At 58.2% G+C, this 27,558-nt stretch overlaps 1 protein-coding gene across 4 annotated transcripts; it reads left to right on the plus strand.

The window, feature by feature from the left end:
* Nucleotides 1–3,992: 3,992 nt before the first annotated feature.
* Nucleotides 3,993–27,418, plus strand: MARK4 (microtubule affinity regulating kinase 4). 4 transcript variants are annotated; one of them, XM_070950059.1, is made up of 18 exons: nt 3,993–4,300; nt 12,275–12,541; nt 13,491–13,544; nt 15,382–15,430; nt 15,980–16,045; nt 16,832–16,902; nt 17,180–17,236; nt 17,569–17,805; nt 18,258–18,377; nt 19,030–19,129; nt 19,373–19,482; nt 19,820–19,979; nt 20,809–21,026; nt 22,285–22,388; nt 23,007–23,276; nt 25,390–25,469; nt 26,255–26,299; nt 26,935–27,091. In XM_070950059.1, exons 1-18 carry the CDS (start codon nt 4,250–4,252, stop codon nt 26,997–26,999), a joined length of 2,124 nt encoding a protein of 707 aa, XP_070806160.1. In that variant the 5' UTR covers nt 3,993–4,249; the 3' UTR covers nt 27,000–27,091. The 4 variants fall into 4 exon arrangements, with proteins under 4 accessions (XP_070806160.1, XP_070806161.1, XP_070806159.1 ...); XM_070950060.1 differs by lacking the exon at nt 25,390–25,469 and having other exon boundaries at nt 26,935–27,418; XM_070950058.1 differs by lacking the exon at nt 25,390–25,469 and having other exon boundaries at nt 20,809–20,957; nt 26,935–27,418.
* The last annotated feature ends 140 nt before the right edge of the window (nt 27,419–27,558 follow it).

Consider the following 27,558-nt stretch of genomic DNA (forward strand, 5'->3'; position numbering starts at 1 on the left):
TTTGCTTGTCAGAAGGTTGCAATAGGGGATCATGTGACCCCGGGACACTATGACCGTCATAAATATGAGTCACTTGCCAAGCATCTGAATTTTGATCATCTGGCCAGGGGGATGCTGCAACTGTCATGCAAAGAATGATCACAAGTCACTTTTTTCAGTGCTGCTGTAACTTTGAACAATCAATAAATGAACTGTTGTAAGTCAAGGACTACTTGTACACGAATCACATCAATTCTGGGTTTTTTTGAATTTTTTTTTTTTTAAACAAAACATAAAACATAAATCCATCTTCCATTACAATTTCAAACAGTGGGTCGGTCGGTTACAAATCTTTTGTGCTTCATCTCCATATTCAAAATTTACTAGTTATTTAGTTTCTCATATTTTCAAACAAATAAACATCCTCATTTATCATTTATTTAACAATGGCTTTACCGCTTCATAAAAATTATTTTCAAGTATTATATTTATAACATTCATTTCATGTTTCATATTTCATTTCCATGCTCCATTTTTTAAAATAGACCATGGTTGCACAAAGGCACAGGCTGCATAACGTGAGCAGATCTGTGGCCTGGCACTGTGGACTTTGCCAACCTCTGACCGTCAACGTCTGGGCTGCCCAAACCTCTTAACTGTTTATAGGGGGTAAGGAGGAAGGGTCTTGTAGCCCCCCAACAATTATGGCCAGGGGTCTCTGTCTTCAGCCGCTCTCATTCCTTCTGCTGGAGAATCCTCCACCGACTGACCCCCACCTGGACCAGGGAGCGAAAGGGCCAAGCCAGGCTTGCCACCTGCTCCCAAACTGTCTCCGGCCAGGCCTGATTTATCCAGGCACAGTCATGCAGGAAGGCCCAAAGGTGGGGGCTCCATCCAGGCTGGCTGCCTCCTCCGCCTTTGTTTCGGCTCCCTATCCTCGGCCCGATCCTGCCCCCTGGTGGCCATCGCCTTTTCTCAGAAGGCAGAATTGACCCCAAAGCAGCAACTTCCCCTCCAAGGAGCTTCTTTGCTGATGGCAATGCTCTGGTGCTGCCTTCAGGGCCCACTGAGCCCCACCCAGAGGGAGCAGCTGGAGGCCGCCCTCCCGGTGCCAGTTTACACAGTCACAAGTGACAGCCGGGACCCACGGCTCTGTGGCCCAATGGGGCCTTTTTCTGGGTGCTGTGCTTGGGGCTCCCCTTGAAAAATATTTGGAACTGCAACTGTGAGCCAAAGAGGGCCGTTTGGAAGAGCCGGGGCTCAGCTGTCCAATCAAGTCAGTTTCTTTTGGGGCCTAAATGTCTTTGATAGGAGCCCCAGGGAGACTTGGGGGGAACCCTCTTAAGGGCATCCATCATGGGGGGGCAGGGATTCTCTGTCCACGGGGCAGGTGATGCGCCTCCTTCCTGGGGAGCTCTTCCAGGAAGACCCAGGACCGTCCTCTAGCTGGACTCTCCAACAGCCCCTTTAACTATTCCTTTTCATTTGATTTTTTTTAATTATTTATATGCCGCCCTTCTCCGGAGACTCAGGATTCTGATTTTGTTTGGGGCTGCTAGTTGGGCAATTGGCACGAGGTGGCCTGGCATTTCACAGCCACACCTCAGCAGGTGCCTAAAGCCAGCACAGGCCCCCACGGCTGGGTGGAAGACTTCTGGTAGCAACAAGGGGTTTGGGAGGGGGGTTCAGCCCACCTCCCCAGGTGCAGCCTTCAAGGCAGAGGAAGGGGCGGCGGGACAAGCCACAGGCCCCTCTGCAGGGGCGCTCCGGGCACCACGCTTCCCATCATCCCCGGCCGGCCAGCCAGCTCGGGGAGCCCTTCTTCTTCCCAGGAGCGACTCGTGATGCGGACCCCACCACAAAGGGCGGAGGGCTGCAGAAGCCCCCTGGATTGCACCGGACCACCGAGCAACCGGCTCAAGCCCCCGCGGGGAGCGGCGGAGCACCTGGGACCTTCCGCGGAGGGGCGGGGCGGGGCGGGGGGGGCGGGGCGATCCGCCTCTGCAGAATCGTTCGCCTCGGATTCCAGGCTGCGGCTGCGCAGAAGCGCCTCCCTCGTCCCTTCGGTAGAGCAGGCAAGAGTTAAGGGCGGTGCTCGACAGACGGCGATTGGCTGCGCATCCTGCCAATAGAAAGCGCGGGTGAAGGGCACTCGGCCTCCTCAGGGGGAAAGGGGCGGGCCGGCCGGCCTGTCTCCATGCTGCCTCGCAGCCAATCAGCGCCAGCATGGGCGGGGCCAGGCCGCTGCATGGGCGTGGCTTGGCAGCGGGCAGCCTGCAGGCGAGGCTGCGTTTGGGGGAGGCCTGGCGCCCCTTGGAAGCCCCTCCCGGGCACCGGACAGGGGGCGGCCGTGAACCGGAAATCGGCCGCCGCCGGTTCAGTAAATCGCGCACTCCTCGGGGATCCCTGCCAGGTTGCGCTTCGCATTTCGAGGGATGCTGCACAATCAGCGTCCCTGCAACTAAACTGCCCCCCCCGAGCTTCCCCCGTGGCAGCCGCTTCTCTTGTGAGCTGCTCAGCTGCAGCTAAAGGGCGCCTTTGGCCTCTTTGCTGACCACGGCAAAGGTGAAATGGCAGCCTTGGAAATCGCGGCCGCCGGTTGGGCTGTGTCAGCTGCTCCCTCGGCAGAGCCCGGTCAGGCCGGCCCTCCGCACGCCGCCCAAGGAAGTGCTGGGGCTTGAGGCGGAGCTTCCCGGCCTCTTCGGCCGCGGGTCCAGCCTGGCAGCGGGGAGACCTGCGGGCTTCAACTCCCAGCGATGCTGGCTGGGAAATTCTGGGCGTTGAAGCCCGCAGGTCTCCCCGCTGCCAGGCTGGACAGGAGGTGGAAGGGCAGGGCAGCAGGACTTCATTCTCCTCCGGAGCCCTTTCGTTCATCGTGTGTTTATGCCAGCCAACCCTCGGACAAACATGACGGGGAGCTTGGCCCAAAGTCTGCAATGGCCACGTTGCCCACCGAGCCGGTTGCCGGAGAAGAGAGCAGAGGCTGGGCATCCACAACCTGCCCACCTGGTCTCCTGGACGGCTGTGCCCAGGGGAAGAAGCCGATGGCCGGCTGGGCGGGAGGGGGCAGAGCAGGCCGTCTCGGGGCTCCAGGGACACCACGCGTTCCGCAGCCTTCGCGTGACTCCAAGTGCCCGGAGGATGGCCTTACCGAAGCGCCTTCTCAGGGCAGCACATAGTCGCCAACTGCCCGAGAAGGGAGCCCCCCCGCCCCCAATAAACCCTGGGTCCTCCGTGAGGATTCCTGTTGCATCCGAACCGGCCTCTTTTCCTGGACCCAGAAGCAAAAGCTGCCCGGCTTTTGTTGCAAAGCCTCTGCGCGCTCCGAGGAACAGCCTTCCGGGTCGCTGCGGCATTTCGGCGGCCAGAACCCGGCCTGACTTCGGGAATAGCAGCCGGACCAGGCGGCCGAGATTCGGGAGCTGCTCTTCCCGCCGCCTGAGCCCCCGGCGGCCCTCCCGGCCCAGAAACCTCCCCGGCCCCTCCCGCGCCTGCCAGGGCGGGGAGGAAGCCGCTGCCCTCCGCCGGGATCGCGGCGCGCCTCTGGAAGCGGCGGCGGCGGCGGCGCCTTTAAGCAGTTCGGAGACGCTTCCTGCGCCTGCCGGGTGTTGTCCAGCCCAGCCCGGCCCGGCCCGGCCTCCTCCTCGACGCCCTGCTTCCTTCCCCCGCTCTCCCCTCCTCCTCCTCCTCCTCCTCCTGCGCGACGCCCGCCTCTTCGACCCCCGCTCCTCCCCAAGCGGCCGATGCCGGTGCCTCCCCCCCCGGATCCGGCGCCCCCGGGCAGCAGCCCCAGCTGAAGCGCGCCCCGCCTGGCCGGGAGGAGGGGGCTCAGCGGCCGCTCCTGGCGACGGGGGGGGCTTCCCGGGGCTCGGATTGCGTCCGCATCCCTCCTCCTCCTCCTCCTCCTCCTCCTCTCCCCCCCCAGCGCGGGGACGCAGCCATATGGGGGGTGGCAGGAAGCGCCGCTCCCCCTTCCTGCCTGCGGGGAGAGTGCGGCGGCCGGGCCGGGCACCGAGGCGGCAGTGAAGGCGAGCGAGAGGCGGCGGCCGAGAGCGGAGCTGAGCCCGGGCCTGCCTTCGCGGCCCCCTCCCCATGGCCCCCCGGGCCGCATAGCGCTGCTCGAGCCGCGTCTCCGCTCAGAGGAGCCGCCTCCCCTTCACCCCCCCCGCCTCTCGCCCTCCGAGCGCGCCGGGGCGCATGAGTGGCCACTCGGGGCAGGCAAGCGGCCGTCGTCGCCCCCGCCGCGTCCGGCCTTGGGCCGCGGGAGAAAATGTCTTTGCGCATCGCGCTGGCGGCGGGCAACGAGCGCAATTCCGAGCCGGTGAGTCTTCCGCGGCGGCGGCCCCTCTTGTTTACCGGGGCTGGACTAAGGGCGGGCGGGCGGGCGGGGCGGGCAGCCCGGAGTTGGCGACGGCCGGTTGCTAGCCTCCGCGCCGGCTCGGCTCCCCCGCTGCGGGCTGCTGGCGAGTGCGGGTTGGACCGTGGGCCCCGCCAAGGAAACGCGGACTCAGCCTCGGGGCGAAGGTCACCCCGCTGGGCCGCCCACCGGTGCCGCGGCTTCCCAGGCAGGCCCTCCCGAGGCTCCGGCGGCCGCAGCGTTAGCGGGCCGGGCGGTGGGCCTCGCCGGGGGTCAGCGGAGGGGCTCCGCTGAGCGGCCGAAGGCGAGGGAGAGCCCGCAGCCTCCGGCAGTGACTGCTGCTTTTGCCGCGCTGCGTCCGGCCTCGCCCGCTCCAACCCGGGTGGAGGCAGGAGGCGGAAAGCGAACGGTCAAAGGGGGTCCTTTCCGAGGGGCCGGGAAGCCGCTCTCCGGCTGGGAGATCCTCGGCTGCCCCGAGGAGTGCCCCAAAGGCGGGCAATGGCCTGCAGGCCGAGCCCCCCCCCCGCCTCCGGTCGCCCCTTAGACATCCCAGGAGGTCCTTGCCGTCCGGGAATACCCTTCTCCCAGGGGAGGGGATGTCCTGGGTGCAGCCTTGTTTGCTTGCTGGTTCTTTGGTATGGAGGGGTCTCTGCCAAGCTGTTGGAATAAGGAATATTCCTCCCCCCTCCCTATCATTTGGTCTGAAGCATGGGTCCTGTGTGCCCTTCTTCTGTGGGGCTAGCCTACACCAAATGCCATTTTCAGGACTTATTGGAGGCCCTCATAAATTGGCTCATTCTCAGTGGGTTTTTAAGCCAAGTGCCTGACCAGGTTTTGCCAAGAGACATTAGAAGCTGCTGTGTCCTTGGCCAGGCAGAGGGGGGGGGTGGGGGACTCGGTGTGCGTTGTGCTTTAGGTGCTGCCTGGATCAGCCTAGCCGCTTTCCCTCTGGGGACGTTGAGCAACTTCTGTCTGTTTGCCTGCATTTGGATTTATGCCCCTGTCAAGGGGGGGAAACTGTCAGCAAATGGTTTCTGGGGCTTTAAAGGGAAGGTGGGTGCAGGTCCTGGTTTTGCCCCTGAAAATTCCCGGATGCAAAAAGGCCCTGAGCCCCAGAGATTCTCGGGGCCACCAAGCACAGACTTTCTCCGCTCATGATTGACACCCTAGCAACACCAGCAGGATATTCTGAAGCCGTGGGGGACTCCAGTTGCAGTGGGCGGGTGTATTTATGTCTGTCTGTGCGACAAAGGATGTCACCTCCTTTCATGTTGCAATCCCAGCTTCCTGCCCCATCTCTTTCCTGGTGCTCGTGGACTCTGCTCGCCCCCTTCCAGCCTCATTGCCCCATCCCCCCTTGCCCTGGGCCCACTGCTGCTGTCTGCCAGGCCTTCTCTGGCTCAGGCCCCACCCTCTCTGCCACCGCTGTTGCTGACAACCACATTGCTGATCGCCAAGGCTTCCTGAAGAGTGCCGCACCGCTGTGTTGCCATGGCAGCGAGGTCCTCACCATGGCAGCCAGCTAGGCATCGCCCCTAGCACCTGCGTTCGTGGCCAGTAGCTGTCAAATGACCAGGGTGTCTCTGAGCATGTGCTGAGAGCTCCCTTGGCCTGCGAGTGAGTAATGCAGCCTGCCCCTACCTGCCTGGGCCTGGGAGTGCCCGGGTGTGGTTCCCCAGCACCTCGGATCAAAGAGTACAGCGTGTACGAATGACAGAGTGAGGCGGACAGTGCCATCTTGCTCAAGAGCTCTTTGCCAAACCAGTTCAGGAGCAGCCTGAGCTCATGGGGGTTTCTCCAAACGGCCGGGCATCTGTAGCTCCCTGTAGCCCAAGCCAGTGAACCCAGTGAAGCCCAGCTGGAAGGCTGCAGACCCCTGCCTGCTCTAAGCCATGGAGACCTCCTCCTCGAGAGGAGAAGCTGGCCCTTCCATTGCCCTTCCTCCAGCCAGAGCTCCAGAGGAGCCAACGGTGAGTCGAGGGCTCCCTGCCATGAATACCTCCTCCCCTGAGCTTCCAAGGGACATCCAGAGCTTTGTATGAAGCTGGCATGGAGAAGCTGCTGCCCATGGCTCCACATTACACCCTTGAGGAGAGCTGTGGCACCAGGGCTCGGAGACTTTGGCCATGCCAGGTTGGCAGAGACCGAAGGGCACTGACTCCTGCTTTTGAGTCCTTGAGATCCTGAGCTCTTTGCCTGGCAATGGCCTTGGCCAGTTTCTTCTGTGGCCAACAGCTTCTTTGCATGTCGCACTCCTCCCTGTGCAGCTGGGCCTTGAGCAGGCTGGCTGGAGAATATCCCCCCTCCAAGAGTTGGACTCAGGTGGCCTCAGGCTGCTCCTTGCCTTTTGGATGACTCTCCTGGCCTCCTTCACACAGATGTTGTATGTAAACAGTCCTGGGCCAAGGGGGATGCTATCCCCTCGGTGTGTGGGCCTGGAGAGAGAGGGCGTGGATGCACACCGGGGCAGGCCTCCCCTGCCGAGTTGCTGCCTGGGTGTGGCCCAGTCTCCCACCCCGAGTGGGACGCTCACCCAGTTGGGGACTCATCCGCCATTCCGGTTTCCCCTGAAAGAGCAGCAGCCACTGGCCCTGTGGCTTTTGGAGGGTGAGGTGTCAGGGCGGGGCCGCTTCCTGGATCATCTGGGCTCTCCTCCTCCTCCTCAGTTGTTGTGATGATCTTCCTGGATTAAAAGTTAATAACATTTGGGGCTTCCGGGGAGTGAGCGACCTGCCGATTTGACGGAAGCAGCTGCTGAGTGAAGGTGCTGCCTGAGTCCCACCTGGGTCCGGGCGCTTCAGAGAGTCTCACTCGGTCCCAGGACTGGCGCTACCTGCCTGCTCTTGAGTAAGCCCGAGGGCCTGGCGCTTGCGGATCTGCTCCCGGGCTTGGCTTTGGAGCGGCGTGGAGCCCATGAGAGCCCAGGTCTGGCTGGAAATGAGGAGGAGGTCTAGACTTCCACGCAGAGCCCCGCTTGGGAGAGGCCAGGTGCGCTGTGGGGTTAGGGTGTGGGTGCTGTGGGGTACCCTCCTTCGCCAAGCCAGGGAGGTGCCAGGATTGGCACCTCAAGAAAGGAGATGGGCTGGGAAAGAAGGCTGGTTTGCTAACAACTTTCCCCTGGATCCCATCATAAAGTAAGCAATGGGGCAAAGGATCCAGAGATCCTTTGCAAAAGCTGTATAAAAATATATGCAATGAATAGTCCCCGTTTATTTGTTTTGAATTTGTTAGATTCCTATCCTGTCTTTCATCCAAGAGCCCCAGGTGGTTTACAACAACCCTGTGAGGTAGGCTGGGAGAGCAGGTGAGAGAATCACCCAGTGGATTTCCACGACTGAGGGTGGTCGTGAGCCCAAGTGGCACTCCACTCCCTGGCCCAGTGCCCCACTGGTGGCGGCTTCACTTTCAGGTCCTGCCTCTTTGGCTTCCTTTCCCCCACCTGTATTGGGGGGCAAAAGACCCTGGCCAAGGCTTTCTCCTCATTAACAGAGGGCCAAACCTTTTGGGCCTGGGGGTGCCAGGGCAGCTGTGACCCATGGGCTCTGGACTCCACTGGCCTTGTTCCAAGCGGCTCCCTTCTGGCCTGCTTAGTGACTGAAAGCCGGAGCTGGCACTGAAATTCCTTGAGTCATTGTTGGTTTTACTGCAGCCTAGAAGGGGCCATGCACCGAGCACCTTTTTCTCACCATGTGCCCAGGTTTTGCACTTGCTCGAGTGCGGGACAGCGGGTTGGCTATAGGACGGCAGTGTTTTGCACGCCACAGGCATTCCGAAAGGTCTCCCCCTGGAGTGAGAGAATCTTCACACCAGGCGCACACCAGGCGCCCCGCCACCCTGCCATCTCTTTGAAGCGGGCAGCGCTGTTTTCCAGTGCATTATTGATGAGTGCTGAAGGGGGGGATGCTATAGCCCCCTCCCTCCTCCCCTTGCCTGCGCACTCACAAGAGGACAGGCGGTGTTCCTGGGCATCCCACAATGCACCAAGGCATTCCTGCAGCGTGGAAACGCAGGGAGGTTTCCAGAAAGGCGAGGCCTGGCTCCAGCTCCCCCACCCCAGTCCCCCCAGGGAAGGAGAGTTCTCTGGTTGCTTTCTCTGGGGCAGGCAGGAACAGCCCAGTTTGCCTCCATTGTTCCTCCATCCCCTGCCGAGGAGGCCAGCCAAAGTCTCTGACTTTTGTCCCCCCCTCCCACCTCGGCTCCATTCCTTGCCCAGCCAGCTGGTGGGAGGGAGGGAGAGAGGGATGAATCAGAATAGAGCTGGAAGGGACCTTGGAGGGCCTCTAGTCCAACCCCCTGCTCAAGCAGGAGACCCTATAGCAGGGGTGTCCAACCTTGAAATTTCAAGTTCACAAGTCTTAAAGTTCCCAAGGCTGAAACACCCCTACCCCCCATCCTACACCATTCCAAACTATGTATTGGGTTTCCCCAAAAATAAGACCCTGTCTTATATTTTTTTGAACCCTGAAATAAGCGCTTGGCCTTATTTTCGAAGAGGTCTTATTATTTTGGGGCGGGTGGAGCAAGACGGGGCTCCTCTTGCCATCTTACCTGATTTCCAGCTCTCTCTCCCTAACCCTAACCAGAGGAAATGGCGGGGACCGGCTGCGCACGCGGTTAAATATTTTCGGGGAGGGCTTATTTTAGTGCATGCGCTCAAAAGCCCGATTGGGTTTATTATCCAGGGAGGTCTTATTTTCAGGGAAACGGTAATCTCTTGAAAACCTCCAGTGATGGGACACCCGCAACTTCTGGTAGCAAGTTGTTCCACTGGTTAATGGTTCTCATAATTCCATATTCTGCACTTCTGGAGGGAAAATGGCTCTGTTTTCTTCTCCTTGCCCCATTTGGGTTTCGGAAGGGGAGTGTGACCAGCTCTTCCCTTCGCTTGGTCTTCATGGGGCCGGGCTCCACATCCTCTGCTGATTCTTGCCGCTTTCTCGGTTCCTCCGAAGTTTTTGGCACTGGTGCCCAGAGTTGGACACGGGATCCAGGAGGGCCTGAGCCAAGCATGATGCCTCTGTTGGCATGCCTGACGTGGTCTTGGCCTTTGGGGCAGCCCCTTCTCCCAGAGCTTCATGCAGGTAGTCCTTGATTTACAACAGTTCAGTTAGTGACAGTTAGAATGATATAACCATTTTTCACACTTACGACCATCGCGACCTCCCCATGGCCCACGTGACTTAGATTTGGATGCTTGACAACCGGTTCACATTTATGACAGTTGCAGCGTCCTGGGGTCACGTGACCCCCTTTTGCCATCTTCTGATAAGCAAAGCCAATAGGGAAGCCAGTTTCACTTAACAACCGGGTTGCTAACTTAACAACTGCAGTGATTCACTTAACAGGAAAAGTCGTAAAATGGGGTAAAACTCGCTTAACTAATGCCTCACTTAGCAACATAAATGTTGGGTTCCCTTATGGTCGTAAGTCAAGGACTCCCTGTATTCAGGTTGCAGTCAAATCCTCTTCGAATACCTTTCCCAAGCCAGGTCAATCCCCTCCTGGTGGGCAATCGCTCTTCCTTCTCTCCCCCTTCAATGGCCTTTGGGAAGCCCACCAGGTGTTTGCCTCACCTGTCAAGTCATATCTGCTTCCTCCACAAATAAAGGAACGGGGAACACAGATATTTGCAACCTGATCCTTGACGCCTTCGGCCTGCATCCATTACGCAAGCGGCCATCTCATGCACTACAGGTCGTCCTTGAATTACAACAGCTCATTTACTGACCGTTCAAAGTTACAACGGTACTGAAAAAAGTGACTTTTTTCACACTTGCAACCGTTGCACCATCCCCAGAGTCACATGATCAAAATTCAGCAACTGACTCATGGCGGTCGCAGCACCCCAGGGTCAGGTGATCCTCTTTTGCGACTTTGTTACAAGCCAAATCAATGGGGAAACCAGATTCACTTAACAACGGTGTTGCTAACTTAATGACTGCAGTAATTTACTTAACACGTGTGGCAAGAAAGGTTGCAAATTGGGGCAAATTCACTTATCAAAGGTTTTGCTTAGCAACAGAAATGTTAGACTCCATTACAGTCATAAGTTGAGGACTCCCTGTATTCCTGGGGAGCAGGCGGTCAGCTGTCCAGCAGGCTCTGGGAAGAGCTGATAAGTCTGGGAAAACTGACAGATTTGGGTCTCTGTGCTACACGTGTGTTCTTGCTGTGTTCCTATGGCTGAGCCTTGTGGGTTATGAACAGAAGCCCCTGGGTCAAAAAGAATGTTTCCTGGCTGGGGATTGTGGGACTTGTAATCCTAACTCCTCTGGAGAGCAGCTGGTTGGAGAGGTCTGGTTGGGAAGAAGAGCCTGGGACGATGACGGGAGCTTTGTGTCTGCCTGCTAAGAGAATGGAGACCCTCCGGAAGAAACATGCAGGGACTCTTCAGCAGATCAGATTTGCCTTCTGGTAGGGATCTCGGACCTTTAGGGGTATCGTCTTAGGCCCTCCCCCAACAAGTAGCCATGATCTGGGCACTTCCCCCGCCCCAACCCTCAACCCCCAGGGCCAGAAGCCACAAAAGGACATTTGTTCCGACTGGAAACAAGTAACAAGGTCATCATCACACCCGGCTCCTCCTGGCTGGCTCTGCCCAGCATTCTTCCCTGCTGCAGGGAGGGCAGCCTGGCAAATTCTCCTCCAAGGACTCCCCGCCTGTCTGCCAAGCTTGCAGGGGTGGTTCCTGGGCCCCTAAAATGTCATCTGGTGGGGCAGGTTGAGTCTTGGGGCAGGCTGTCGTGAATCCTGCAGAAACGAAGAGAGACCAAGAGCTCAGGTTCCCCCCTCAAATGTGCCCCCAGAATCCTGCAGCAGCACCCCCGTCTGTAAAGCCCAACTGGGAGGCTGCAGAGGCAAACACCTCCCCCCGCCCCCCCGTGACTCTGCCATGGAGAAGACCCTGTTCCGTCTTTGGCCTTTCTGTTCTTGGCCCTGGAAAATGCCACCCCCCCCCCCCCGAGGAAGTCTGCCAGCCAGAATTCTGGTGCTGGGCATGATAAGGGCCCGGGCACATTGTGGCCACTGCTGGAGAGCTGCAGCTGGGCTCTTTCTGCTGGAGAGGCTGTGGCATCATCTGGGTTCAGTCCTTGCTAAACGCTGTGCTTGCCAGGGCGAGCAGGGAGGCGAAGGCACCTTCAGCCTGGCGGCGGTCTGAAGTTGAAGACAAGCCGGCTGCCTGACCCTCTCCATCCTGGCCCTGTGTGGCTGGGCTCCCCATGCCCAGCCCTTGGCCGACACATGCAGAAAGCTGTGCCCAGAACAGGGAGGGCAGTCGCATTGGCTGATCGTGTGGCACAGGGCACTGCTAGCAAAGGCTTTGGGGGTTTGTCAGAGGCTGGTTCAGACTACTCCAAAACTGGAGCCCCTGAAGAATCAACTGCGGCTCATCTTCCCCTTGGATAGTCCTCTGAGGGGGGGGTGGGAGGGTTAGGGTTAGCGTCCCTGAACCCCGGCTTGGCCCATCCTGGTTTGGGAGGGAGGCCCTGGGGGAGGGGGAACTCCCCATCCAGGAGTGGTTTCTTTTCACCCACTTTTTCTAAAGTGCAGTTTGGGAGAAGCAGAATTTTTGGCTCCAAAGCTCTGGCTTCAGAACTGATTCAGGTGAAATTTTCTGATCGGAGGTGAGAGGGAATCCCTTGCCGTCCCCAAAACTGTAGCGCCAAATGAAAGCAGTGTCTGGGATGGAGGGCGGGGGCAGTTCAGGAGGCCTCGGGGAGCCCAAACAGGCTGGGAAGTGAGTAGGTGGGCTGGGCAGAATGCAAGCAAGCAGGAAAGGAGAGTTGGGGGTGTGCTCTGGATGGTAAGTGTGGGGCACAGGTTGGCAAAGTCCTTACCCGGCTGCCAGCAGACACGGTTTATGCCCCCACCCCTTAATTTGAGCACTGGGGGGCCAGGCCCCTTCCCCTCTCCAGTAACCCTTCTTTTGCCCCATAGCACCAGCGCTGCCCAGTGGTGACCCTGGAGCCTGCCCCACTGCCGGTGACGCCGCCGCTGTCTCCCCAACCCTCCACCCTGGCCAGCAGCCGCTCTGAAAAGAGCTCGTCATGGTCCAGCCGCTCGCTGGGCGCCCGGTGCCGTAACTCCATCGCCTCCTGTCCCGACGAGCAGCCCCACATCGGCAACTACCGGCTGCTCAAGACCATCGGCAAGGGCAACTTCGCTAAGGTCAAGTTGGCCCGGCACATCCTGACGGGCAGGGAGGTGAGTCGGGCCCTTTGGGGTTTTGAGGGGTGGTCATGGCTTGCTGAGGAGGTGGGGGGAGCCGTCCCTCCCAGTACAGCTGAAACTGGCCAGGGAAGAGGCAGAGCTGGCAAGTCAAGGGGATGGGTTGCTGGGCCCAGCACAGGCCGGGGGGAGGGGGGGAATCAGCTGCACTTGAAGGCATTTACCCGGGGACTGACTTCCCAGGGAGTCAGGGCTTCCTCCGAAGCATCCCATTGGGGTTGCTCTGGTTTCCCCTTGCAAAAACTGGGCCTGGCCAAGACCCTCCAGAAGGCTCCGGGCACTCAAAGACATCCCCCCCTCAAAAGAAATCATAAAATAAAGACAGTATCTGCAATTGTACAAGGAAGGGAAAAGTGCAAAGAGGCAGCTGCAGACGCAAACTTTCTGCCACAGTCTGCCCCCCCCCCACCTCCTCCTGCACTCAGCGGAACATCCAGGTTGAATGGTGGGGGGAGAGGCAGGGGGGCATTCCGGAGCACAGAGACAGAAGGGAGGAAAGGCTCCCCACAGACCCAGAGAAGGGCCCAGCCCCAGGGACAGCCAGGCCAGCTGCCAGCTCTGATGGCCACGGGAGCTCCTGCCTTGTGTGTGGGAAGCCTGTGGATTTCCCTCTTGGACTGAATTGAATAGGCTGTCCATGTCCCCCACCCCACTCCGCTCCATGGAGCCACTGAGGCTTCAGCCCAGCTGAATCCAGGCCACGCCTGGCCATTGTAAGGCCCCACAGATTTTATTTATTTATTTATTTATTGGTTGGATTTATATGCCGCCCTTCTCCGGAGACTCAGGGAGGCTTACAATGTGTTAAGCAATAGCCTTCATACTTTTGTATATACCTGCTTAGTAGGGCTTTCGGCCCTCCCCCCCCAAGTGGTGTTCTTTTTTATATAAAGTCAGCTTATTTTCTGCATTGTATTTTCTCAAGGTGGCTATCAAAATAATTGACAAGACGCAACTCAATCCAACAAGTCTCCAGAAGGTGAGCAGATGTTGGGGGGGACACGGGGGGTGGGTGGGCTTCAGAGCCCAGCTGCCAACTGTCTCCCTTTCCAAGGGACTTGGGGGGTGACACAGAGGGAGGAGTGCCATGGCCGCCTCTGCTCAGAAAGGTCCCTGGGCAGCCCCACAAAGAGATGCAGCCCCCTCCCCTCTGCAGGGCTAAGCAGCCCCTTCCCCACTTGGTGGGCAGGGTGCCACCCTCTGAGTGAGGGTCTTGAACCCTCCGCCTGGGCAATGCGGGTTGAAGTGTCCCCTCCTTCCCTTTGGCTCCCTGCCTTTCCTGCCAGCAGTGTGGGGGGGAGAGATTGCTCCCCATTGCCCCCCTCCCTAATTACGGCTGTGAGTCTAAGCTGGTCGCTGTGGAAACCCGGCTCCTGCCAGCTTCCCAATGGGGAGGGGGAGGGGTGGACCTGCTAATTAGTGGCTGGATCCTCCAGGACAAATGAGCTTCAGGGAAGGGGGAGGCAGATTGCAAAGGCTGCCTGCCCCCCTTCACAGTCACCATTGGTTCAGCTGCTGCCTCTTTGGGTGCCCCAGGTCTTTTGGGCGGAGGGCAAGACCCATATCAGTGGCCAAGGCTGGTCAATGATAGCCCTGGAGGGAATGCGGAGTCTATGAGTGGCTGACTGGGAAGGGGGGCCTAGGAAAGTGTCCTTCAGCTGCAGAGAAACCCCTCCCCCTTGGAAGAGTGCCTTCCCTAGGAGTGAAGGAAGAGAAGGAACGGAGAGAAGGGAGGGGCAAGTAGACAGTCAGACATGCAGTATTGTTATTCATTATAATTTAATTATGCAAAAGCTGCTTTGGGAGATCCTCTTGAAAGGGATGATTATTAATCATGGTTAATCAATTAAAGGCCATTCAACTCCCAGCACAGCATGGCAAGACGGCCACGGCCAATTCAGACCTGACAGACCAATAATCCATGACCTACAGGCCAAACTTAAGGGCTGTTCCCAAAGCTGGATGCTCTAGACACTCCAGCAAAGTGCTCCAGCAAGTGAGCCAAGCTATACGCACACACAATATAAGCACAGGGAAAAGGCTGCCTGGGACCAGAGTGAAGGGAGGCTTAATGGGACCCAGAATCCTTAATGGGGTGCCTGACGCTGCACTTCTGGCAGCTCATGGCAAGTCCCCAGACGTTTGTTTTTAATGTATGGTTATCATGTGATTGCTAAGGCCCTTGGAGAAAGAAAGGAAGAGCAGATCCCAATGCCTCTCTCAAGCTCTAGAAAATCTCTCTCTTCTTAAAGAACCAATTAAATCTTGGCTCCCTGGGGCGATATTGATCCGTCCTTCCTCTGCAGCTATAAAGGGGCATTTCAGAGGCTGAAAGTGAACATTTCGCCAGGCCAAGATTTTAATTGTGGCTCTTTCCAGCCTGACATTATTAGCCTTTTTCTGATGATGGAGCTGACCAGGGTTTGTCAAATTCCAAATTTTCGGTACATAACCAGACCTCCCCTTCTTGTCTTCCAACCTCCAACCTCCTGCCAGGGCCATATCACGTATACAGCTGGTCCTCAGTCTATGACCATTCATTTAGTGGCTCTTCAAAATTACAGAAACACTGAAAAAAAGTGAAAAAAGTACAATAAAGGTTTATGGACAATGGGGGAGGTTGGTAAATGAAGGGAAAGTCCCATTTTCCTTTTGCCAGCAAAGCTGGATCAGCCTTCCCTTTCTACAGAAATGTCCTTGTTTGGGGGACTTTAAAACCAGTCTGTCTTGGGAGAGGGGGGGATTGTGGAGAGAAAAATGTTATACTGTGACCTTTGGGGGGGGTCAGCTAACTCCTGTTTGGGATATTTTTGCAGCTCTTCAGAGAAGTCAGGATCATGAAGGGACTGAATCACCCCAATATCGGTAAGAAACAGAAGTCTGGGAGACCCCGTGGACGGGCCCCCCCACATGGAAGTCATGCTCTTCAGCAGCTGAAGGGGTCAGGAGGCTGGGGTCAAAATGGGGGTCCATCTTTCAATTCAGAAGGCAACTTGTTGGGGATAGGAAGGAGAGCTCAGAGGGCATCAAGTTGCAAAAGCTTGCTAGGTACGGTGGTGGGGGTCAGAAAACCCCCCAAGAAATGAGCAGAATCTGGGATTCAGGCAAAGCTTTGGGGAGCAGGGACTGCTGTGGGATGCCCCCACAAGGCTTCGCGCTCCCCCAGGAAGGACCGCTGCAGAATCGCAGATGGGGGTCCCAGTGCTCACTTGTCTTGCCGCCCAGAATTTTTAACTTCCCTCTCTAGTGCTTGCCCCATATAAAAGAAAATAGTCCACTGTTAAAAAGAGGCCTGCAAGGTTTGCAGTGGTGACGGGGGGTGGGGTGGGGGAGAGGGAGTGGGGCAGCCGCAGCGTCTCCGGGAGGGCAGCTCCTTGCTGGGGAGGCTGACGTGGCTTCTGGTTCTTTGCGCAGTGAAACTCTTTGAGGTGATTGAGACGGAGAAGACCCTCTACCTGGTGATGGAGTATGCCAGCGCCGGTAAGACTTGTCTGCCCTTCCCGGCTGGGTTGAAGAGAACATTTGTAGCTCAAGGATGAAAGGAGGGGTCTTCGGTGGCCTCTGAGCTGAGCTGTTAACTTGCAGACGTTTCATGACCCAACTGGGTAACATCGTCAGTGTCACTAAGGAAGAGGGGAGGAAGAGGAGGAGAAAGATTGTAGGGTCCTTGGTGCTCTCTGAACTTGGTGGTTTCCTTCCAGACATTTCATGACCAAACTAGGGAACATCATCAGTACACTCTGAGGTTGGCTGTCAACCAATGTCTGGAAGGAAACCACCAAGTTCAGAGAGCACCAAGGGCCCCACAGACATTGCAACCTGGGGGAGGGGTTCTTCCCCCTTTAGGCTGCAGAGAGGTTGGGGGTCAGCATGTGCTCCTCCAGGAAAGTCTGTCACCTGGACTGGTTTCTAAGGGTGACAAAACTCTGCATTTGGAGGCAGCGTAAACAGGCTCATCCACCAGGCATTTCCTTGAGCTCCAGCTATCCTCACCTGACCCCCTTTTGTGCTGACAAGCTGAGGAATTTCTTTCCTCTCTCTGGCCAACTGGCACCTGCCCACCCCATTACCTGGGCAAGCTGTTCCTGGCAGATCTCCAGGAACAGCTGCAAGTGCACCCTGTCCTTCCCTGGCACCGATGGCCCCAGGTTCAAATGTCCATAGCACCCACCATTAGCTTCACCGTTCCTTCACTTCACCCTTCCCTGTTTCTAGCCCTGGCATCTGAGCTGGCCTCACTCACCTGTTCTTCCTCTCTTCGTGCAGGAGAAGTTTTCGATTACTTGGTTTCCCATGGCCGCATGAAGGAGAAAGAAGCCCGGGCCAAGTTCAGACAGGTGTGGCCTCACGATGCCACTGAGAATGCCCTCTCTTTGGGCTCCGGGCAGGGATACCCATAGGGCCTGGCTGGGTGGGCAAGCATTTCTGGCTGCCTGGCAGAGTCTGCTTGCTGGGCAAATGGGCTCATCTGGCATGGGGAGGGTGTCCTCCACTGAGTACTCACCTGGCCTAAGACCGGTTCACTTGCTTTGCCTGGAAGGGGGCTGTGGAGGGGCTGGAGGGGTCAAATGGGGAGCTTGCACACTAGCCAGGACCCCTCCTTTTCACTCCTAGATTGTCTCAGCTGTGCATTACTGTCACCAGAAGAATATTGTACACAGAGACCTGAAGGTGAGGAGTTTCAATGCTGCTGCCATCTCTCCCTCCCCCACCCCTATTCCTCTCCTTGTATGGGAGCAATGGTTCAGCCACCCCGGGGCAGCCCCCAAAACTTGCCCCGAGTGGCTGGATTTTGTGAGCCTCAGTGCTTCCACCTATAAAATGGGAAGAATTGCTGCCTGCTCTTAGAGTTGATGCGAGTTCACCAGAACAGCTAGAAGAACCAGGGAAGCTTCTCCACCCAGCATTTTGCTGGTCGTTAGACTTCGGGTGCAGGTTCCTAAAAGCTTATTGGGCCTGGGGGCTGCAGCAAAACTTTACACCCCCCCCTTTCTCTCCCCCAGGCAGAAAACCTGCTGCTGGATGCGGATGCCAACATTAAAATAGCCGACTTTGGCTTCAGCAACGAATTCACGCTCGGCTCCAAGCTGGACACCTTCTGCGGAAGCCCCCCCTATGCCGCCCCTGAGCTCTTCCAGGGCAAGAAGTATGACGGGCCGGAGGTGGACATCTGGAGCCTTGGGGTCATTCTGTACACCCTGGTCAGCGGCTCCTTGCCTTTTGATGGGCAGAACCTCAAGGTGAGGCTGTGGGGTGCAGAGGGCGGGGCAGGGCGGGAGTCCCAGTTGCAAGGAGGGAGGGTCAGGTCAGCAAAGGGGGGCTGGCTGGGATGCTGGCGGTGTGGGGGGGCTCTGCCGGATGAGTTCCTGGCTCTGGATCCACTCGGGAAAAGGGCACCTGGCTGTTTGTTTATTTCTTTATTTTATGAATTGGCATATCTCCCACCTCTCTGTGCAAAGTCTTTTCTCCTCACTCTGCCCGGTTGCCCAATGCCAGAAGTTGCAAAGACTGGTTCCCATCAGGGGAACGAGTGGTTGGCATCTTCTGGGCATGTGGCCACTGGCCTGGCATGAGCCCTTTGGCGCCCTTGGCCAGGCAGCGCTGCCCCCCAGCAGACTGGCTGCCCAGAGTGACTGATGGGGGGAGCTGGGCTGCGCTCTGACCAACAGGCCTCTCCCCACCCCCCTCCCAGGAGCTGCGGGAGCGCGTGCTGCGTGGCAAGTACCGTGTCCCCTTCTACATGTCCACAGACTGCGAAAACATCCTGAGGCGCTTCCTGGTGCTGAATCCTGCCAAACGCTGCACCCTGGAGGTGAGGGGGCCCGACTCCGTGGCAAGCCCCGCATAGCAATTTGCCATCCCTGGGTGGCTCCAGATGCTCCTTCCTTCCTTGTGGTCCCTCTGGGGCTGAAGGAGCACAGCTGGCAGTGCCCGTCCCCCATGCCAGTTTCCCGGGCACCCACCAGAAGCCGGGCCTTTAATTAGCAACCATCTCTGTGGGATCTGGCCCTCCCCACTGCTGAGCCTTCCTCCCCTGACTCCCCCCCCACCAATGACTGTAATTAGCCTAATTGACTCAAGGATAATTGCATGGTGTGTCAGGGAGGCACTGCGCACCCACGCCCTCCCCTCCTGGCACAGCTCAGCGCGTGTTCCGGTTGGGCCTCCACAGGCACCCTGTAGTTTATTGGGAGGCTGTTTGTGCCTCCCCTGAAACGGAGACCCATGCTGGAAAAAAATGGAGGGAGTTCCTTGGGTGAAGAATTGAAGGTGCCTCTGAGCATGTGCTGAGGGCTGCAGGAACCGGCCTTTGCTCACCGGGGTGCCCAAATACCTCAGGTGGGAATTATGAGGGCTTGAAGCTCAGGGCGCCAGGTGGGCCCGGAGGGGGCTGCATTGGCGGGACTGGGAGAGGGCCCAGCAGTTCGGTCCCCCATTAACGCTTCTCTCCCCCCCCCCCGCAGCAAATAATGAAGGACAAGTGGATCAATATCGGCTACGAAGGGGACGAGCTGAAGCCTTACCGAGAACCCGAGGAGGATTTCGCGGATGCCAAGCGCATAGGTAGGGCGCCCCCCCCAGTGCTTGGGGGGATGAGCGGCCCTGGACCCTCCCCCTCACGTGCGGCTGATCCTGCTGCCTGAGATCTCCCACCTGCACACACATCCCAGACCGATCTCTGGGCACCGAGGGGAGTGGCAGTGGGGCAGCTGGGCAGCATCCCCCATCCCTGACAGCAGTGGGGTCTTCGAGCCCCTCCCGGCCTTGGGCTGGCTTAACCTGTTGCCTCTGCTCCTCCCTATCCAGAGGTCATGGTGGGCATGGGCTACAGCCGGGAGGAGATCAAGGAGGCCTTGGCCAACCAGAAGTACAATGAGGTCACAGCCACCTACCTGCTGCTGGGCAGGAAGAACGAGGTACAGATGCTGTCAAAGGGCCCCCCCCCGGGGTTTGAGCAGGAGTGGGGGGCATCCTAGTGCAAAGCCGCAGTGCGGGGGGCACACGCTTCAGCCGTGCTCCATTTGCCAGGAGGCTACAAGGGGCAGGTTTTGGATTCACCCGAGGACCCCATGTGTGGGAGTGGGTTCCTGGCTTCTGAGGAGCCAGGCTCCAGCTGGCCTAAGGAGGAAGCCATTCCCCCCACCCCCGAAAGGGATGGAGCTGCCTCCCTCCCCCCCAGGTGCAGGCATGCACATGCCTGCTTGAGCATGTGCCGCAGCAGCTTTGACAGGCCTGGCAATCTGCTCTGTCCAGCAGGTGGAAGCGGGGGAGTCCCGCACAGGCAGCAGCCTCTCGCTGGCCCGAGCACGGCCACCCAGTGAGGTCTCCAACGGCACCAGCAAGTCCTCCTCACACGCCAAGGGCCAACGGAGCTCCTCCACATACCACCGGCAACGGCGGCACAGCGATTTCTGTAAGTAGCCGGAGGGGGGTGTCTGCCGTCTCTGGAACCCTGAGGGCCACTCTTGGGGTCTGGTATGGCCCCCCAGCACACTACCTGGAGGGCCTCCTAAGAGCCCAGCCCTTCTCTTAGCTTTATCCCCCAAATCATAAAATGGTCCAAGAGTTCATGGGAATCCGGCAGTGGTGTCAAGCTGAGGCTGCTTGGGTCCTCTTGCAAGCAGGGGGTTGGCTTGATGGCCTCAAGGAGTCCTCTGATTCCTCTAAACTCCTGCAGCTTTGGAGCTCTCCTTCCAGAGGTTTGAGGTGCATCCAAGATGGTCAACAGGTTGAGATGGGGAACATAATACAGGTAGTGCTTGACTTAAGCCCGAAGTTTCTGTTGCCAAATGAGACAATTATTGAGTTTTGTCCCATTTTATGACCTTTCTTGCCACAGTTGTTAACTGAATCACTGCAGTTTTTAAGTTAGCAATCCAGTTGTTAAGTGAGTCTGGCTTCCCCATTAACTTCGCTTGGCAGATGGTCGCCAAAGGGGATCATGTGACCCCGGGACACTGACCATCATAAATGTGAGCCATGAATAGACGCTTTAATGGTCGTAAGTGTGAAAAACCAGGCAAAAGTCACTTTTTTCAGTGTGTTGTAACTTCAAATGGTCACTAAATGATCTGTTGTAAATTGAGAACTACCTGTAAATACAAGTGTTTGTTCTGTGGTTTCATCTCAGAGGAAATTTAAAAGGAAGTAAATCCACAATAGTTTTTGTCCTTTGCCCCCTTGCCCACTCAGGGTCATTGGATGCTGCCCTCTCTGAAAGTGCCCCCTTCCCCTCCCCCCAGGTGGCCCTTCCCCCACCCCCCTGCACCCCAAGCGGAGCCCCACCAGCACCGGGGACGGGGAGCTGAAGGAGGAGCGGATGCCCTCGCGCAAGGCCAGCTGCAGCGTGGTGAGCAGCGGCCGGGGGGGCCTCCCGCCCTCCAGCCCCATGGTGAGCAGCGCAAACAACCCCAACAAATCGGAGATCCCTGACCGGCGCAAGGACAGTGCGGTCAACACGGTGAGGGGGGAGGGAGGGGGGGCTAGCGGGCTCCTCCCTCAGCACAAACCCTCATTCGGTGGGGCAGGCAAGGTGGGCAATGCTGTTGTTCCCCCAGGGCGGCGGGACATCTGCAGTATGCCAGGGCCTCGGGAGGGGGGCATTCCTTCCCTGCCAGGGCCAAGGAGCTTTCCTTAGACATCGGGGAACGAGGGATGGAGTTTGAAAGGGCACCGGGTGGTTTCGGAGCGCTGCCCAGGTCCTTCTGTGCCCAGGAGTCACGGAGCCAGGCAAAAAATTGGTGCTTGGTCTCCCCAAATTCAGGAGCCTTTCTTCTGGTCATGTTTCTTGTGTCCAAGCAGAAGCAGAAGCTGCCAAAGAGGGGCTTGGATTAGGAGGTGACCTGTGGCCTCTTCTGTGTCACCATCAGTGATACAACTATTAACAGACCGACAGGGTTGGAAGGTACCTCAGAGCTCTTCTAGTCCAACCCCCCACTCAAGCAGGAGACCCTCTACCATTTCAGACCAATAGCTGTCCAATCTCTTCTTGAAAACTTCCAGTATTGGAGCATTTGCAACTTCTGAAGGCAAATTGTTCCACTGCTCAATTGTTCTCCGTGTCAGGAAATTCCTCCTTGTTTCTAGGTTGCTTCTCTCCTTCAGAACTTCCATCCGTTGATTCTTATCCTGTGCTTTGGAGGATAGGTTGACACCCCCCCCCTTGTTTGTGGCTGCCCCTCAAATATTGTAAGCCTGCCATCATGTCACCCCTAGTCCTTCTTTTCTGTAGGCAGGCCATACCCAATTCAGAACTGAGGAGGAATTTCCTGACAGAGAGAACAATTAACCTGTGGAACAGCTTCCCTCCAGAAGTTATGGGAGCTCCATCACTGGAAGCTTTTAAGAAGAGACTGGACAGCCACTTGTCTGGAATGGTAGGGGGTCTCCTGCTCGAGCAGGGAGTTGGACTAGAACAGGGGTGGGCAAATATGGCCCCTTTACAACCTGTGGACTTCAACTCCCAGAATTCCTGAGCCAGCTTGGCTGTCTCAGGAATTCTGGGAGTTGAAGTCCACAGGTTGTAAAAGGGCCACATTTGCCCACCCTGGACTAAAAGACCTCCGAGGTCCCGTCCAACTCTGTCATTCTGTTAATGTCTAACTTGCCAAAGACCCGGATGCTGAGAATGTGATGCAGCTGCCCCCAGTCCATCCCCCTAATTTCAGGCCCCATCTGATCTACCGGCACTGAGCTGGCCATCTTCCTTCCTGTTTCAGAATAACATCCCGTCCAGTATGATGACGCGGCGGAACACCTACGTCTGCACGGAGAGGCCTGGGGGCGACCGCCACTCCCTGCTCCAGAACGGGAAGGAGAACAGGTGGACTTTGGGTGGGGCGGGGCATGGGGGGTAGCACTGTGGTGGCTCTGGGGCACGGTCACTTCAGTGTCTGGCACGGGGTGTCCATCTTGGCCACTTGAAGTTGGCTGGACTTCAACTCCCAGAGTTCCTCAGCCAGCCCTGCTGGGAGTTGAAGTCCACCCTTCTTCAAGAGATGGAGAAACTCCCGGTCTGGAGAGGCTCATTTCCAGAGGGAGAAACGGAAGTTGTTGCAGCTCAACAGGACCAAGAGAGCCATGTGGCCCCTCCCAGAAGCCCCCTTTCCTTATCCCCAGAGAGGAGCCCAGCGGGGGCACAGGATGCTTGTGAGCGCCTGCCCCACGGCTCCTGAGTGGTCCTGGGCATCCCACCGAGGGAGCAGGGCCTTTGGCCATCTCGTGTCCAGAGACCAGGCACAAGGTCAGCATCCTAAGGAGGGATGGGGGTCACCTCAAGGGGCTGCAGGAGACCAGTGGTGGCTCAGGGGTCAAAGGCCAAACCTTTGGGATTTCTCAGATCTTTTGCCCCAAAGTTCTTCCGGGCCCCACATTGCCGTTGTTGGGGGCGAAGAATCTTGGTTTGCCCTGAGTGGTGCCCTCTCCTTCTTCCCCCCTGCAGCTCAGGTGCCAGTCGGGTGCCCCCGGCCTCCCCCTCCAGCCACAGTATCGCCACCTCCTCCTCCTCGTCCGACCGCACCCGGCTCTCTCGCGGCACCAACATTCGCAGTACCTTCCACGGGGGACAAGTGCGGGACCGGCGTGGCACCGGCGTGCAGAACGGGCCGCCCCCCTCTCCCACCCTCTCCCACGAAGCCCCCACTCTGCCTCAGAGCCGCAGCCGGGCCACCTCCAACCTGTTCAGCAAACTGACCTCGAAGCTCACGCGGAGGTAAGTGGAGGCTGCTTCTGGCCCGGGGGAGGGGGGGGGGGCTGCAACATTGAATCCTCCCCACCCACTCCAAATTAGTTTGCAGAGTTCAGGCCATTCCTGGATTACAGGCAGCACCTCAGCCCCTTTCCTGCCGCTCTGCAGATAGAATATAGGTAGTCCTCAAACTACGACCACAATTGAGCCTACGGCTTCTGTTGCTATGCAAGACTGTTATTAAGTGAGCTTTGCCCCATTTTACAACTTTTCTTGCCACAGTTGTTAAGTGAGTAACACGGTTGACGTGAATCTGCCTTCCCCATTGACTTGGCTGGTCAGGGGGTCTCAAAGGGGGATCACGTGACCCCGGGACACTGCGACCGTCATAAACGCCCCGATTTTGATCACGTGACCTCAGGGATGCTGCAATGGTCATAAGTGTGGAAAACAGTCATAAGTCCCTTTTTTTCTGTGCCGTTGTAACTTTGAACAGTCACTAAACGAAGGGTTGTAAGTTGAGGACTACCCGAAAGAAGGCAAGAGGAAGCTAACGGGGGAGATTTAAGGGTGTTCAGCACATCCCTTTGTCTCTACAGCCCCTGGCACTGCCCCACTGGCGCCAAGCCTCCCCCTGCAGCTGAAGGCGGCAAAGCACCTTCAGGACAGCTGTGCCCAGCCCAGCGAGGGAAGGTGCCCGCCTGCAGTCAGTGCCTCTCTTCTGAAGGAGGCTGACTCTGCGCAGCCTCTCCCCCTTGGGGACCCCCTCTGCTTGGCCCATTGTCTGCCATCCAGGGAAAACAGGGGGGTGGTGTCTCTTCCAGTGGTAAGATCCTACCTGTTCGCACCGGTTCGGGCCAACCAGTAGTGATAAAAGATACTGGTCTGGCGAACCGGTAGTCAAAAAAAAAGCTACCGGTTGGTCCAAAACGGTATTTCCGATGATCAGCTGTGCCGCGTGATTTATATTCGCTAGAAAGCAGGAAATTCTGCTTTCTAACGAACCACGGAGGATTTCACCACTGATCTCTTCCCGCCCCCCGCAAGTCCTCACACAGCTGCGGCCACCATGCTGGCAAAATAGGGAGGAAATGCCTGTTTTTAAAGTGTGGACAGTGACACACCTAGCAGAGTCCCTGGGTGTCGGGGGGGGGGGAAGGGGGGGTAGGTATAGATTTCATAAATGGCAGTCCAGATGATCCAATGTCTTTCCCCTTGCCTGGGCACAGCCGGGGCAGGGGGGACCCCCGGATGGCTGGCCAAAGACAGGGCACTTTCTGCAGCCCCCCCCATGGTGGGGGCTTTGCCCCAGAGAGCCTGGCAGAGCCATTGAAGCCCCCCCGGGAGGGCAAGCAAATGAGCATGACTTCTGTGGGGCATGCATGGCTTCCCCCCTGGCGAGCCCTGGGTGGAGCTGCTTCGTCCCAGCACTGCTTAGCTGAAGGCGGCTGTGTCCCCAGGAGACACTCCCGGGAGAGGAGAGGGGCGGCTCTGGCCTACCCCCTCCCCAGTCCTGGGAGAGGAGAGAAAGGAGGTGGGGGGCAGGGGAAAACAGCTGGCTCAGATAGGGGCTCTAGGCAGGAAGTTTAGAACAGGAAGCCCCTTCCCCCAACGGGGGGGAGGGGGGTATGGAAGCGAACGGCCAAAGTCCCAGGCAGCCCCATCCTGAGCATGGGCCCCACAAGTCCCTCGGCAGAAAGGGAGATGGGCGGGGCCCTTGCAGGAGCTGGGGTCTTTGGGGACTGAGGGAGGAACCAGAGCCCCGAAGGGGGTGTCAGGGCAGGCAGCTGCCCAGGGCAGGGAGGACATTTAGGTGCAAATGGGCGGGGCAGGATTCACACTCCTGGCCGCAGGCTTGGCTGTGTGAAGAAAAGGAGTTGGAGATTTGCTTTTGGGGGGCTCAGCCAGAGAAGCCTCTGGGGGGCCCCTCTGATGCAGTCTGGGGAGAAAGGGAGCCCGACCCCCAAAAACCAGCTGGAAGGAGCTTCTCCCCGCACAACCTGGACTCTACCTTCCCCTCCCCACCCGGAGCGTTTGCAGCCACTGAGGCAGGACTGACGCCCCCTCCCCACTAACCTCTCTTGCTCTCCTCCCCGCCCTCCGCACCCCTTTCACTCTGGCTTCTCTCTGTTTTCAGGGTCACTCTTGACCCCTCTAAGCGGCAGAATTCTAACAGGTGCGTCTCGGGTGCTTCAGTGCCTCAAGGATCTAAAATCAGTAAGTGGCTGCTCCCTCCCCCCTGCCCCCGCTCTGCTGCTGCTACCTTTCTCGCTGCCTTCTCCCCCTGCCCCCCCTTGCTCGGCTAGAGCCCTTAGGGCCCCCCCCCGCCACTGGGAATGCCTCTCAGCTGCGCCTGGCTGCTCCGGAGCCCCCACCCCCACCTGGCCGGTTCAAGAGGCACAGAAAGGTGTTTTGAAGCACTCGGGACTCTCTTCCTTGCGTTGCAGGTTGGAGCTGAGCCCGAGGTGCCCCCTGCCCGCCCGGGGCTCTGAGCAAGGCCGGCTAAGAGCCGGGCCAGGTGTGCAGCCGGGCAAGCCCAGGGCAGAGGCAGAGAGGTCACCGGCTTCTTCAGAAATGGTCCCAGGTGGACCGTGCCCAGGCTGCCTTTGCGGCCGAGGCGGCTCGCTTTTCTGCCTGTGGGCAGCGTGGAAACCCCACAGCAGCCCAGCCTGCTCCCCGTCCTCTGCTGGGCGGTCAGCTGGTGCCTCGGTTGCCTGCCCTGGCTGCAAGGCCCCCGGGCAGAACAACAAGCCCTCCCCATAGAAATGTTGCAGGAAAGGGAGGGGGCAGAACCTTTCTCTGGGCGGCAGACTGAGGCAGGGTTTGGCCCCAGGGAACCCCATTTTGCAGTTCTAAATGACCCACTCCTGCCCAGGTACCCCGTCTCCCTCGTCTCCCTGAGGATCGAGAGCTGGAGGCTGACAGTGAAGGAGGGGGGCTCCCCCAGATGACGCTGCCCACATCCTCTTTGCCTTCACTGCTGTTCCTGTCTTGCCTTTCAGGGTCGCAGACGAACCTGAGAGAATCAGGGGACCTGCGCTCACAAGGTGAGTCCCTGGGGGGCCGGCCCCCATCTGTGCTGAGAGCTCGAAAGGCCAAAGGGGGCTGATGGAGAGGCCAGGGGGCGCTTGGCTTCCTCAGCAGCAGCAGGAGAATGTGGCTTTGCAAGAATTGTCTTGATTTTGCACAGTTCAGTTGCAGAATTCAGCTGGGGGGGCATGTGGGGGATTGTGCCACGTAAAATGTCTGGGTCAGGAGCCCAGCTCAGTTTGGGGGGGGGGACCTCTGCGAATTAGTCCGTTCTCTCCAGGGCGTGTTCACCTAACTTATCTGGGCTCCTCCAATATCTACAGTCTGCTGGAGTTTATTTTTACTTATTTATATTGTGCCTTTATTTTTATGAGTAACTCATGGCAGCAAACATACCTAATCCTCCTTCCTCCTCTTTTGCCCCACAAACACCCTGTGAGGTGGAATGGGCTGAGAGAGAGCGGGAGGGGGGACTAAGGCGAGGCTAGACTATTCATAGGCAGTCTAGGTTCACGATGCCTTAAGCCATGGTCAGAAACCCGGACCAAGCTAAACATAACCTCTTGGCTGGGGCGGGGTCCCTTTTCTGGGGGCTTTGGGGCATCTGCCGCTGGTGCCCGCTGAGCAGGCTCTTGGTCCTCCTCGCCCGCAGTTGCAATCTACCTTGGCATCAAAAGGAAGCAGAACCCCGGCTGCTCCGATTTACCTGGAATGTGAAGCTAACCAGCACCCGCTCCGCCGAGGCCATCCTGGCTGCCCTCTGCCAGGCCACGGACTCTGCCAACTGCTGCCGCCGCCAGACGGAGCCCTTCGTCCTCTCCTGCACCCACGGGAAGAGCGCCAGTGAGCACTTCTGCTGCTTCGAGGTGGAGGTCTGCCGGCTGCAGCGGCTGGGGGGGCTGCATGGGGTGCTCTTCCGGCGCCAGGCTGGCACCTCCCTGGCCTTCCGCAGCCTGGTGGCCAAAATCACAGACCGGCTGCAACTCTAGGGTGGCCCGGCCAGCTCCGTGCATTGACTGACCCCCAGGCTGGGGAGCCGCATGGGGGAGGACGTGGCCCTGGGGCCCTCCTACCTTCCCTCTGGGGCCCAGGTGGTCCTTGGGCCCACCTCTGCTGCCAATGGGAGCAGTCGCTGCCTGCCTGCTAGCCAGCCTGTCAGTGGTGCTAGGAGGGGTACAGGGGGAGGGCAGGAGGGAGGGGAGAGTAAGGGGGGCTGGCAGAGAAGGACACTGGCTCCTCCTCTGGCCCCTAATTGGGTGAGGGAAAGGCTAGCCAG

This window comes from Pituophis catenifer, unplaced genomic scaffold, assembly GCF_029215685.1.
Source record: "Pituophis catenifer annectens isolate HBS135680 unplaced genomic scaffold, rPitCat1.0.hap2 SCAF_9, whole genome shotgun sequence".
Taxonomy (NCBI): Eukaryota; Metazoa; Chordata; class Lepidosauria; order Squamata; family Colubridae; genus Pituophis; species Pituophis catenifer.

Bases quoted from the DNA above. Each gene is read 5' to 3' on its own strand.
- MARK4 (XM_070950060.1), top strand. From the start codon at position 4,250: ATGTCTTTGCGCATCGCGCTGGCGGCGGGCAACGAGCGCAATTCCGAG. The intron at 16,046-16,831 runs GTAAGACTTGTC...CTCTTCGTGCAG, and splicing joins GATGGAGTATGCCAGCGCCG to GAGAAGTTTTCGATTACTTG. The intron at 21,027-22,284 runs GTGAGGGGGGAG...TTCCTGTTTCAG, and splicing joins AGGACAGTGCGGTCAACACG to AATAACATCCCGTCCAGTAT.